Source organism: Crinia signifera, chromosome 12 (assembly GCF_055691185.1).
Source record: "Crinia signifera chromosome 12, ASM5569118v1, whole genome shotgun sequence".
Taxonomy (NCBI): Eukaryota; Metazoa; Chordata; class Amphibia; order Anura; family Myobatrachidae; genus Crinia; species Crinia signifera.
Window position 1 is genome coordinate 37,608,637 of NC_139228.1, and position 13,244 is coordinate 37,621,880.

A 13,244-nucleotide genomic window follows, 5' to 3' on the forward strand; every position below is an offset into this window, starting at 1 on the left:
CTTGAATAAATATGTAAGAAACCATACTCTACAAAGACATTTCTTGAAAAATCCATCTACAAATTCACAAACTCCTAAACCCCTTGTGGCCTTCAATAATAGACTGTGTAGCAGTCTTAACCCTCAAGAACAAAGAGCTTTAAAAGATCTTAAGAATGATGACGAGCTGGTCATAAAAAAGCGGATAAAGGAGGCGCAGTAGTCCTCCAAGACCGCTCAGCTTACATTTTGGAAGCATATAGAATGATTGAGGATTTAGACACATATGAAAAATTGGCGAATAACCCTCTTGAGATTTACAAGGATGAGATATTTGTTATATTGAACAAAGCAAAAACAGATGGTGTTATCTGCAACAAAGAATATGAATATCTATTTGTAAGTAAACCCAAAGTCCCAATCTTCTATCATATACCCGAGGTCCATAAGTATAGAGACCACCCCCCAGGAAGAACTATAGTGGCGGGCATGGAGTCTTTAACATTTTATTTAACCCACTATTTAGATCTCAAATTACAACCATACGTAAAACAGCAAAAATCATACTTAAGAGATTCTACACAAATTTTAAAGGAAATACAAAACGTAATTTGGCATCCTACGTATAAATGGGCCGCAGTGACTGTACAGGCATTATACAGTATACGTCTATACCACATATCAAAGGATTAGAAGCAGTACAACAGGTTCTTGAAGCGGGCAATGGGGTACCTGAAAAAGAAAAATATTTCCTCATAGAGGGCATTAGGTTCATTTTAACTCACAACCATTTTGAGTTCAATGGTGGACACTATGTCCAAAAACAAGGGCCGGCTGTGGGTACAAAATTTGCACCCTATTATGCTAATATCTTTATGGAGAATTGGGAGAAAAATACACTATATGAAAGGGACAATTTTAAGTACAACAGAATGATCTTTTATAAAAGGTATATAATTAGTTTTTGCCTTGTTATTCTTTGAATTATAATAACTATTTACAGCGTTGTTGTATACACAATGTTTTTCATAAATGATCCAGTTCATATCATTCTGAACAATTGGATATTAAATATGGCTATATAGCTGTATGAATTATTTTGAAGCTTATTACAGCCATAAAACATAATATTGCGCCCGGTATGCAGCATTTATACGCTACAAAAATGCAATGCATATTATGAGATATAAATTTTGATCTTAAAATGGATACATGCACAAGGCAGCCGCACATCATAACCTTCAACATAGCTGGGCTTATATACATGATTAATTTTAAAATATTGGACATATTGCACAACCATTTCAAACAGATGTAACAACAATCAGCCGTGTTGGGCCAGTTTGTAAAACCAAAACAGGACCAGTTGTGACCCTTGACCCTTTTAATTCATGAATAGTCATAACCCTGTCACTTTTTATGTGGGATAGTCATAAACCTGTCACTTTTTATGGTTGATTTTTTTCTGGGACTATACCTACTGCCGTTGTCCGGACCCAAATATTAATAGATGGATGGGTACTCTTTACCTAGCACGGCGCCCACGATTTTGATCGTGGGCATCGCAGGTAAAAAAATCGCGGGCATCGCGGCCATTGAATGCACTAAAAATCGGGTGCGACGCGATGCCCGCGATTTCCCATAGGGAACAATGTTAAATTTCTCAATTGACCCGATTTTACTGTTCAATGCCTCAATTGACACGATTTTTCCATAGGAAACAATGTTAAATGGCCCACAGAGGCCAAATAGCCACCCTGAAGTGTGAAATGGCCCCCACAATTGGTAACGCCACCCCACGATCAACGTCAACCCGAAGAGTGGCGAGCGCAGCGAGCCCGCGAGGGGCGGTGGTACGCGTCCTACGACCTTTTCATACCCCCACTATCCACGTCGGCGTGGAGTTGAGAATAGAATAGTGTGGCGAGCGTAGCGAGCCACCGAACGAGGATACGTTCAAAGGTAAATGCGTCCCTTTGCGGGCTTCATAGGTATCCGCGTCCGCTCGCCACGCTTCGGGCTCGTGGCTCGCCACACTATTCTATTCTCAACTCCACGCCGACGTGGATAGTGGGGGTATGAAAAGGTCGTAGGACGCGTATCGCCGCCCCTCGTGGGCTCGCTGCGCTCGCCACGCTTCGGGTTCACGTTGATCGTGGGGTGGTGTTAACAATTGTGGGCGCCATTTCACACTTCAGGGTGGGTATTTGGCCTCTGTGGGCCATTTAACATTGTTTCCTATGGAAAAATCGTGTCAATTGAGGCATTGAACAGTAAAATCGGGTCAATTGAGAAATTTAACATTGTTCCCTATAGGAAATCGCGGGCATCGCGTCGCACCCGATTTTTTAGTGCATTCAATGACCGCGATGACCACGATGGGCGCCGTGCTAGGTAAAGAGTACCGATGGATGTATTAGGAAATTCAGAAAGACTTTAGTAATGGGATCAATTGTTTGGCTCATCTTTCAGACACAGAGCTGGATAAATCCCCCAACAAGCTGACTCCGGCCATGGATCAGCTCTGCCTGGTGGATACCGCTTATTACATCAATGCCAGCTTCCCGCCGCTGCTCCGGGAGGAACGGAAAGTGGATGTCATGCTCTCGTTTGACTATGGGCTGTCAGATAAGTTTAAAGTAAGTGACTTTTTTAGTGTCCATGTCGACTGTGTCGACATTCTGGAAAAAAAGGAAAACCCCATGTCGACCTTTTGACTGTCGACCTAATGCTTGTGTTGACCTAACCCCATGTCGACCTTCAGACATGTCAACCTTGTTGCATGTGGACCTTCATTGGTCGACCCAATGCATGTTGACCTTCCTCTTGTCGACCTGGTAACCCATAGACTCCCAGAGCAGATGGAAAATAAAACACAGGCTCCTGATGTAATGGGTCCGGTGGTCTCGGCGATCCTGTGACACCCACTAGAAATACTTCCTAATTGTTATACATTGCAGTTCACCCACTTGGCATTTCTTCCATTTCAGTCCGTCGACCGAACCCAAAGGTACTGCACTGAGCAGCACATCCCCTTTCCTAAAGTACAGCTGAGCGAAGAGGACAGAAAGAACCCGAAGGAATGCTATGTATTTTCTGACCCAGAGAACCCCGATGTTCCCGCTGTCCTGCACTTTCCTTTAGTAAATAACACATTTCAACAATTCAGTCGTCCAGGTAAGCTATGCAACTCCCTACACTGTGTCATGCCGGATTCAGACCCACTCGCTGCCTATTGAGCTAGTAAGCGATGCCTGGAACCCCCGACGAACGGCCGAACATGTGCGGCCAAAGGAGACCGAAATCATTCCATGGTCACCAACCTTCACATTATTTATTTTCCCTTATGAAATAAAAGTCAGAATGAACTGACTTTCATTTCCGCCGCTGATTGCCGAAGAGGTGGCAGGTGCTGACATCAGCCTCCTGCCCCGAGCAGGGAACAGCACAACTGCGCTCCCAGGGGAATGGCCAGTGTTTTATGGGAGCGCCTGGGCATTCCCCTGCAGCCGCCTTCTGCCCACCGCACAGTCATACTAAATGCACTTATACTGTATACACTGTATAACACTGACTTCCTTTGTTCACAGGAGTGGAGCGACAAACAGAGGAGGAAAAAGAAGACGGGATGGTGGCACTGACAGGCCTCTTCTCACCTTACAGGATTCTTAATTTAACTTATAGTGAGAAGGACTTTGACAAACTATTAAACCTGGCAGAATATAATGTGGAGAACAACGAAGAAGTGATCCTGCAAGTCCTAAGTGACGCCATTGCACAAAAACAGAAACAAAAAACTAATGACCACATCTGAAGCCCCATTCACTGTACTTACCCACAGAGACACAATGAAATGGGTAATTTCCTTAAAGTACAATACACATGTTGCTCACATGGACTTGAGTGACAGCCACTGTGTAGACTGAAACCAATGCACAGCCTGTTGATCCACAAACTACAGATGTTCTGGAATTTAGGGTCCAAAGCGTGAAGGTTGTGGGCTTACCGGTCAGATGTTCTGCTAAATATATCTTGGGGTTGGCCTGGTCCACATATACAGGGAAGATCCACAGTAGGCCACCCACTAGCAATCATGCCCCAGATCATGGATGAATGGGTGCTTGGATTTTTTCTGTGGAAACTACAACGTTAGCTCCCCTGCCAATCAAAGTGGGCATTCCTGACACACCGCTGTCCCCTACTTCAAAAAAAGGGCCCAGTTTGTTGCAGGCTGAGTCAGGGGCGTTGACAGCTATGCCAGGCCCAGGTACTGGGAGGGGACGTGGCCGGTGCAGGAAGGTGTGGCCAGCCCTCCTCCTCTTTAGGCTGCACATGGAGATGCCGGAATGGAGGGCGTGGATAAATATGTAAAAAGTATGATATCTCAGTCATACGGATCAGTTCTGTGTAAATAGAAAGGTTGTGATGTATAGGTCTTGAAAGCTAAATTATGTATTTTATTAATAGACTTGAACCCATGGATGGGCAATGAGGCACAGATAATAGCATTATAAGTTTGTGTAGCCATGCAAATGTCTGGTCTTGATGTACTGATATTTTTTTTAAACAAATTTTTGTTAATAAGATGAGAGACAGATCAAAAGGTGTACTGATTTTTTTATGTATATAAATGACCCAATAGTATTTATTTGTGTAATGCTGACATTTTCACCTGAGAAGTACAATGGGAATTTGAATATTATTTCTATAGAGAGAGAGAGAGAGAGAGAGAGAGAGAGAGAGAGAGAGAGACGCACATACACTATACATACATACATACATACATACACAGAACATACATAGAACACATTGTCATGACTGTTTACCATTGGCTGCTGGTCTGATGACATCACACTGAATAACTTGATATCAATTTTAAGAGAAGCCAAGAAGTAACTATGAGAAGCAATACTGACCCCTTGGAAATAAGTTTAGGATCAAAAATTGCTGAGTTAAGATGCCCTTATGTCCTGGAAGTATTATGATTTATGCCCTTGTTGCAGGAAAACTATTAGCAAAGGACTGCATGATCTCAAGGCCAGATGTACTAAGCTTAAAAGGTGATAAAATGGAGATTGATAAACAGCCAGCCAATCAGCGCCTACCTGCCATGTCACAGGTTGTGTTTGAAAAATGACAGGTAGTATATACTGTCAGAATCTGTGGGGATTCTGACTTTCAGGATCCTGACCACATCCCCGCATTATTCTTTCTGCTACTGAGTCATCTCCCTATGCAACTAAGCATGTGGCCTGCCTTTCTCATTGCTTTGTGACACTGCTTTCTTGAATTTGTCACCTGAAATAGTGACTCCTAGTTCCCCTCTTAGTAGTTTCCATTATAGTGCTGTTGTTACTATAATTTTATTGAGATGCAATTGCAAGATTTTGCTATACTTTTTATATCATTAAACAGTAGATGTCAAACTCTTGACCATTCCTCTAGTTTTCCAGGATAAATAATTATTTGTTTTACCCCTTCTGGGATCAATTCAATAAGCTTTGAATTAAAATCCCACCAACAGCAACCTCAATTTTCCCTTTTTGTGGCCCAATCTCTACCCAAACTTGTGGATATTTGTCCAGATTTATCATTCAGGAGTGGCCCTGCCAAAGGCCCAAGCCTCATGTAAATTAAAAATTGGGAAAATCTGTATCTGTCCTTTGTCAAACCCAGCCTGTAACATGGTATTAGGAGCTCTCCATTTTACACTATCTCTTTTTGAAACTTGATACATCTGGCCCTGGGTATCTAATACCAATTATATTATTTCCTTGAAATATAAATTTGTATTACTTGCTAACACTAGAAATGAGTAGTATATGTAATCTCTCCACTATATGAATACTGGGCCTCTGTCACTGATGTGCAGAGCAGGTGTTAGGATCTGGGGACCTTTAGCTGCTGTCAGTCCCCGGGATCCAGCAGGCGGCTGCAGGCTCCATCCAGTGTCCCAGCGGTCGCCAGGCAACCGGGGCAGAATGTCACTTCTGCCATCCGTCTTCCTGCCAGTTGCCTGGCAACCAGAAGATGCCGGGCGGCCCGGCTAGTGTCCTGGCTGTTGCTAAGCAGCCAGGACGCCGCGACTAGAGCGCGCAGCAGCAGGTGAGGCAATTAGGGATCATTACATCCATGGAGGCTGGTCTGTTGGGCCTCTTGGGATTGACCCAAGGGTTTTCGTCCTCTGAGATTAGACAAATGGTTTGGAGAGAAAAGAGGACTCTTTTTTGGGGGGCACTCTTACTGTTTGAAATGAAAATGTAATAGTTTTAAAATGTAAAATATAGGGTTTTACTATAACTCTAATAAAAGTTACATTTTAAAACTATTAAATTTTCATTTCAAACCGTAAGAGTGCCCCAAAATAAGAGTCCTCTTTTCTCTCCAAACCATTTGTCTAGTTATGCCCAGACTCATGGGAGCATCACCAACTTGAATACCGACCCCTTGTGGGCCTTATTTTGAAATAGTTGGTTCAGGCTACTCAGGCCACACCCTCCACAACAAGTGTCCGCTCACTCTGAAACGGAACTTGAAGTGGGGGTAGACTCACACCCCTGTCCTCTGAGATTAAGCAGCACTTATTCTCATGTTTGCGACAGGATTGCAGGATTATCAAGCAATTGTGGTGAGGCTGCTGTATTTTCAGTTGTCTGCGACGAGATCGCTGCATTTTCTGTTGTTTGCAACAAGGTCGCTTTTTATTTAGTTTCCTCCCCTTTTTTGTAGGTAGCTTTTAGTTAGTTCTCCTCTTGCCTACTCCCAGGGAATTCCAGATCCTTGTACCACGTAAGACCTGGCAGGACCGGAGGTAGGGCAGACCTGATTCGCCCCATCAAACGTCGCTGCTAGAGGTGAAGCCTAGCACTGTAGGATCTGGTGGCCCCTAGGGAGATGCAATAGAGGTAGAGTAGGAACTCTATGCTACAACCTTAAGTCACACTGTGACACTTCATACCTTACATTTCTCAATATTTCCCTGTAAATCATTTTGGAGAACATGAACTAATTCCAAAATAATTTATTCAGTGGATACAGCTATTATTCCATACAAATAAAACCTTTATTTTTAAATCATTACAATTGTTTTCTCCATTCTACCCATACATTGTACTAGATCGCCAGTAACTAGATTTCAAAGTGATAACGTTAAGATCATTTTCTACAATTTTTTGCACATTCACTTAAAATCTTCTGTTATTACAATGTATCATTATAAAAATAAACATCACTATATAGAATTGTAATAACTGCTGAACTCTTTATATATATATATATATATATATATATATATATATAGTTATTATTGATTTGCAAAACGTAGTCATCTATGCATATATTTAAAAAACTGTTTAATTTATTTATTATTTAATAGGAAAAAAATACTGACCATATTCACTGTCCCCTCCCCCACTATGAGAACCTTAGGGGTGTGGCTTTTACATGTCAGTCTGATGGCATAATACATTAATACTATTATTATTGTAAAGGCTCCCATACACGGAGGCAAGGGTCGCATAAGATTTCCCTTGAACTGCACAGCAGCTTCCCGGGATGCAGGATAGCATCGTATGCGGTCCTTTTACATATGATTTATCCTATGTGATGCTATCAAGGGCTGCAGAATCCAATAAATCTATAGTGCAGCCCTAGTGATTTTCAGCTCCACGTATCGGAATCGGAGCTGAAACACATGTAATTTGACACTTTTCATTCGATTTCTCGGCCCAATCCATCGGAATCGGAGGAAAAGGGCCCAAATCTCACAAGTGTATTACCAGCTTTAGCCCTACGAGGCCAACCTGATATCTCATTACATTACACGTCTTTTATTTTTTGAAGAACTTCTTGAAAACATTCTTGTCCTTTTTGTGTTTCTCTTTGGCATCATCTGTCTCCACTAGAGTTGGTGTGTAAGTGGTTCTTAAATTGCTGTTGTCCACGGTGGTGTAGACTATGGGACATAAAGAGGTTTGATTGATAATTTCACCAGGTTGTTTAAAGAAATGGGATTATAGTAGGAAGCGATGTCCAATGCGGATCTTACCTCTGCTAGCTGTAAACCTATGACCATTTGTGTCTGGTTCAAATGACAACGTCCTCCTGTTGAGAAATAATTATTTTTGTACTTAATCCCTAGTAAATCACACTAACTACACTTATCTGTCAGCCACTCAAGTAGTGCAGTGCTTACGATAGAGGGCTTCAATGAGGTCTGTCTAAACATTCCCAGCCAATATACAGTCTCACTCATATAGCCTACTCACATGTTTGGCCTAAAAGTTTGGTCCACAGAAACGGAATCGTTTATTAAATGGACTTAATTGGTCCTAGATTGCTAGATCTTAACAGAGAGAAGGTTTAGTACTAGTCAAAAGTGGCAACCCTTTTATTCAATGCCTTTGCACACTCAGGGGAAGATTTATCATGAGGTCTTTATCATTCCTTAAGGGGCAGGACCCGCTTCACCATGTTATCGTGGTAAAGTGGGTCCTGTTATTGGCAGCATGTAGTATTATTATGACATCCGTTATGGGAGAGCGTTATACTCCCCGTCAGGGATACGTGTCCTCCCATAACGGATGTCAGCTGGGTCTCTATCCTTCTAACCCTCTGCGCAGCTTGCTGGTCTCCGGCATCTTCAAATTAAAACTGCGCATGGGATGCTGGGAAATGGACGGTGCTGTATACCCGGCGCATGCTCAGATTTAATTTAAAGACGCCAGAGACCAGTAAGCGACACAGAGCGTTAGAAGGTTGGAGACGCACAATGGCAGAAAAACCTGGTGAACAACGACAGGGTCCCATTAGGAATTAAGCCCCGCACCGCCTTACATCAGGTAAGACCAAGGCGCTCTATTTAAAATATCATAGCTCCGCTAAGCCTACCCCCTGTAGCGCCACCCGTTAAACACCCACATCGCGGGTGTCATGTATCAGGGGAAGCGCTATCCCCTGCCATAACGCACGGGGATAGCACATAAATCCCCTGATTGACAAATGATAAATCTACCCCTCAGTACTTGGGCATTAATGTAGGAATTTGGACTTATGTCAATCAATAACTGTGATGCCGGCTGCAGAATTAAAAAAGACATTAATAAAAAATGCAAAATACGCCTGGTTTTCATTTAATATTATTACCCATTTAAATTTTTTGGCCAACATGGCCATTTTAGAAAATACTTCACAACAGTCCTGGTTTTAAGGATATCCAAACTTAAGCACAGCTATTTAATTAGTATATCGGTGAGTTTCATTTAAACTTCTATGTTCAAGAATGGTTATCCTTACAACCTGTAATGTTTGGATAACTTCGGAAACCCATCCCCATGGTGTTTGTTTTTCTGAGAACATACAAACAGTTTTGGTTCCATTAGGTAAAATATGACCACAATGGTTGATCAATTACAATGCATGTGGCCAACTTTAACACATGAAATGAATGCTGCAGTTGCTGTAGTGTTTCTCTGTTTGCCTGCTTACAGAACTGCACAAGACCTCACATCCTATCATAGATAAAGTGGCATGGGTCATTTTGCCATTGGGTTACTAACCTTGGAATGTCATGCACTGGACTGTAAGCTGATATAGTCCTTTTAGTTTCGGGCTCATCTGAAAAAGAAATAAAGACAATAAGCACCGGAACAGGAACAAGCACACACCGGAACAGGCACATAGAATGCGGTTGTGTCTGTCCAATCATTAGGCCCTTTGGGTCAGATGTATGAAGCCTGATGAAGAGATAAAGTGGAGATAAAGTGTAAGGAGATAACACACCAGCCAATCAACTCCTAACTGTCATTTTTCAAGCATAGCAGATTGGCTGGTGCATTACCACCTTCTACTTTATCTCCATTTTGGGGGTTATTCTAATTCAAATCGGTCCCCCGTGCAGTCGAACAAGTACTGTAAATAAGATAAAAGTCTAACCACGACACTGACATGCCATCTGCCAGAAACGTCCTTGGACACGTGGTTTTGGAGTAGTGCTTTTGTACAACTTCCAAGTCATCTATGCCTTAAATAAAAACCACAACTATGGTTGGAATGTTTTATTTTGCCCAAATTGAAATGGCAAAATGATTGAAAGGATTGACTAAGGTACAGAATGCCAGCACCATGGCACTGTTTTACCATATGAAGGAAATAAAACCAACAAGTCGCAGCACTGAAATCCTCCTGCCAGGCATGGGTATAGGGGAGAGGACACAGGAGAGTGTTTAGAATTTAAAGTGCTTATGTGGCTGCATTCACTAGACCGCAACTTGTTCCCAGTGTTCTCCAACTGGAGGACTGAGGAACCGCATCCTTTTTCACATGCAAGAAAAAAATGTTTGTATCCTCAGAATGAGAACTCAATGCTAGGACTTTTTGTTGGTTGAGAATACATTTACTTGTGGCTGTAAACCAGCAATACTCACCATGCCAGTGCTCCTGGGCCATTATTGCTGCCCTTTAAAAAGTTATTTTTTTGCATACAGGAGACTGAGGGCCTTATTCTAGTTCACTCTTAGAGGCAAATTCCTTCTTAGAAGGACAAAACCATGTGCACTGCAGGGGGGGGGGGCAGATGTAACATGTGCAGAAAGATTTAGCATTGGGTGAGTTATTTTGTTTCTGTGCAGGGAAAATACTGACTGCTTTATTTTTACACTGCAATATAGATCTCACTTTGAAGTAAAACCCCACCCAAATCTTATTTTCTCTGCACATGTTACATCTGCCCCCTGCAGTGCACATGGTTTTGTCCAGCTAAGAAGGAATTTACCTCTAAGAGTGAACTAGAATAAGGCCCTGAAAATCATAATTTTTGAAACACAGGGGGAAATGTATCAAAACATCTAAAGAGTGGAGAAGCTGCGTTAGCAACCAATGAGCTTGACACCATCATTCTATAAACTGAAAGCCAATTGGTTGTTATGGGCAATGTCTCCACTCTTTAGAAAGCTTGATACATCTCCTCCATTGAGAACTCCGCAACATACGAGTAGAGCTGCAGCAGAACATACTGAGAAATGGTGAGGGCCAGTGAGGATAACTATGAGATGATCTGTATGAGGGTGGCTCTGAGAGAGAGATATGTGGTATAGAAACCTTGGTTGCAGAGCATTTATACACTTGAAATTCAATTGCTTTACTGTCCAATGTACTTAGGCACCAATTAGTGAGTATACTTTCTGTAAACAGAGATACATCTGCAACAGGAACAATTCTCACCTGCTTTATTATCAATTGCTTGGATCCAGACTTCCATCTTTCTAGCAGAAGGAGCTGAGAAGTGGTATTCAGATCCATCAGAGGCCCTGGCAAAACAGGAAGTGTTCATGGCTTTAAATGGAGCAGCCTCAGTGCAAATATAATGTACATAGCTGCCCACACAGTGTTCTGCCAGAACTACCCACACAGTGTTCTGCCAGAACTACATTATCTGCAGCACTGCAAATGACTTCATCTGTGAGGAGAAACAGAACTATGGGCAGTAACGCTAATGACTACATATCTGAGGGAGAAACAGAAGAACTACGGGCAGCACTGGTTAATAAAGAGAAACAGAAAAACTATGGGCAGCACTCCTACATCTGTGAAGAGAAACATAATAACTATGGGCAGTATTGCTAATGACTAAATCTCTGAGGGAGAAACAGAAGAACTATGGGCAGTATCGCTAATGACTACATCTCTGAGGGAGAAACAGAAGAACTGTGGGCAGTACCGCTAATGACTACATATCTGAGGGAGAAACAGAAGAACTATGGACAGCACTGGTTAATGAAGAGAAACAGAAAAACTATGGGCAGCACTGCTACATCTGTGAAGAGAAACATAAGAACTATGGGCAGTACCGCTAATGAAAATATTGGTGCAGGAGTAACAGAAGAACTATGGGCAGTACTGCTAATGACTACATCTCTGAGGGAGAAACAGAAGAACTATGGGCAGTACCGCTAATGACTACATCTCTGAGGGAGAAACAGAAGAACTATGGGCAGTACCGCTAATGACTACATATCTGAGGGAGAAACAGAAGAACTATGGACAGCACTGGTTAATGAAGAGAAACAGAAAAACTATGGGCAGCACTGCTAATGACTAAATCTCTGAGGGAGAAACAGAAAAACTATGGGCAGTACCACTAATGAAAATATTGGTGCAGGAGTAACAGAAGAACTATGGGCAGTACCGCTAATGACTACATATCTGAGGGAGAAACAGAAGAACTATGGACAGCAATTCTAATGACTACATCTCTGAGGGAGAAACAGAAGAACTATGGACAGCAATTCTAATGACTACATCTCTGAGGGAGAAACAGGAGAACTATGGGCAGTACCGCTAATGACTACATCTCTGAGGGAGAAACAGAAGAACTATGGACAGCAATTCTAATGACTACATCTCTGAGGGAGAAACAGAAGAACTATGGACAGCAATTCTAATGACTACATCTCTGAGGGAGAAACAGGAGAACTATGGGCAGTACCGCTAATGACTACATCTCTGAGGGAGAAACAGAAGAACTATGGACAGCAATTCTAATGACTACATCTCCGAGGGAGAAACAGAAGAACTATGGGCAGTACCGCTAATGACTACATCTGTGAGGGAAAAACAGAAGAATTATGCAGAGCTGCAATCTTTGTGGCTGCTGGGACTGGTACAACTGTATATTGATATCTGCTGCTACATTATTTCTAAGTTTTAAAACTATTATGGATTTGAACTAATTGTGTACGGCCGGCCATTTTATATGTGAATCATAATTATTACAACAACAATTTTTGTTTTAACCCTTTGAATGCCAAGTGAATTTTGAAAATTGCCAAGCAAACATTGTTAATCATCATAATGACCAGTAATATTTACCTTACAAAGGGAATATCATTTTCTTTTACACAACGTCTTTTATTTGAATTTATATAACAAATGTGAGCCACCCTGGCATTTTTAGCGGATATTTCAAACATCTCTCACAGAGCTGTTGGCACTAAACGGGTCAATACATTTATTTTGGGTAATTCCAACAGCGCAGTCTTATTTTTTAAATAGCTAGAGTCCCTTATAAATTGGTCCAGTTACACCCTCAAAAGGGTCTTCTCCAAATTAGGCAATGTCTAAAATATGGTAAAAACAAGGTGGGAAAAGACTGCGCTGAGTGACTAATATATGTGGGGTTGCTGCAAATGAATCCTAGGGTATACTACAGAAAAACACCCTTTAACAAGACAGAGGAAGGGGGGTATTCAGGATATAAATGTGCAAAA

The 13,244-nt window shown here is 41.9% G+C and overlaps 2 protein-coding genes across 4 annotated transcripts in view; one reads left to right on the forward strand and one right to left on the reverse strand.

The window, feature by feature from the left end:
• Positions 1-4,715, forward strand: part of LOC146049411 (cytosolic phospholipase A2 beta-like) — a 109,348-nt gene extending 104,633 nt beyond the window's left edge. For all 3 annotated transcript variants that reach the window (XM_083165941.1, XM_083165940.1, XM_083165939.1), the window contains exons 18-20: positions 2,452-2,618; positions 2,970-3,156; positions 3,570-4,715. In XM_083165941.1, coding sequence (XP_083022067.1) covers positions 2,452-2,618; positions 2,970-3,156; positions 3,570-3,793 — 578 coding nt within the window. In that variant the 3' untranslated portion in view covers positions 3,794-4,715. The remainder of the gene's footprint in view (positions 1-2,451; positions 2,619-2,969; positions 3,157-3,569) is intronic.
• Positions 4,716-7,012: 2,297 nt separating this feature from the next.
• SPTBN5 (spectrin beta, non-erythrocytic 5) overlaps positions 7,013-13,244 on the reverse strand; it is a 197,486-nt gene continuing 191,254 nt past the window's right edge. The window contains 4 exon segments of the mRNA XM_083166063.1: positions 7,013-7,933; positions 8,027-8,082; positions 9,537-9,594; positions 11,200-11,285. Of these exon segments, the coding sequence (XP_083022189.1) occupies positions 7,809-7,933; positions 8,027-8,082; positions 9,537-9,594; positions 11,200-11,285 (325 nt within the window). The 3' untranslated portion in view covers positions 7,013-7,808.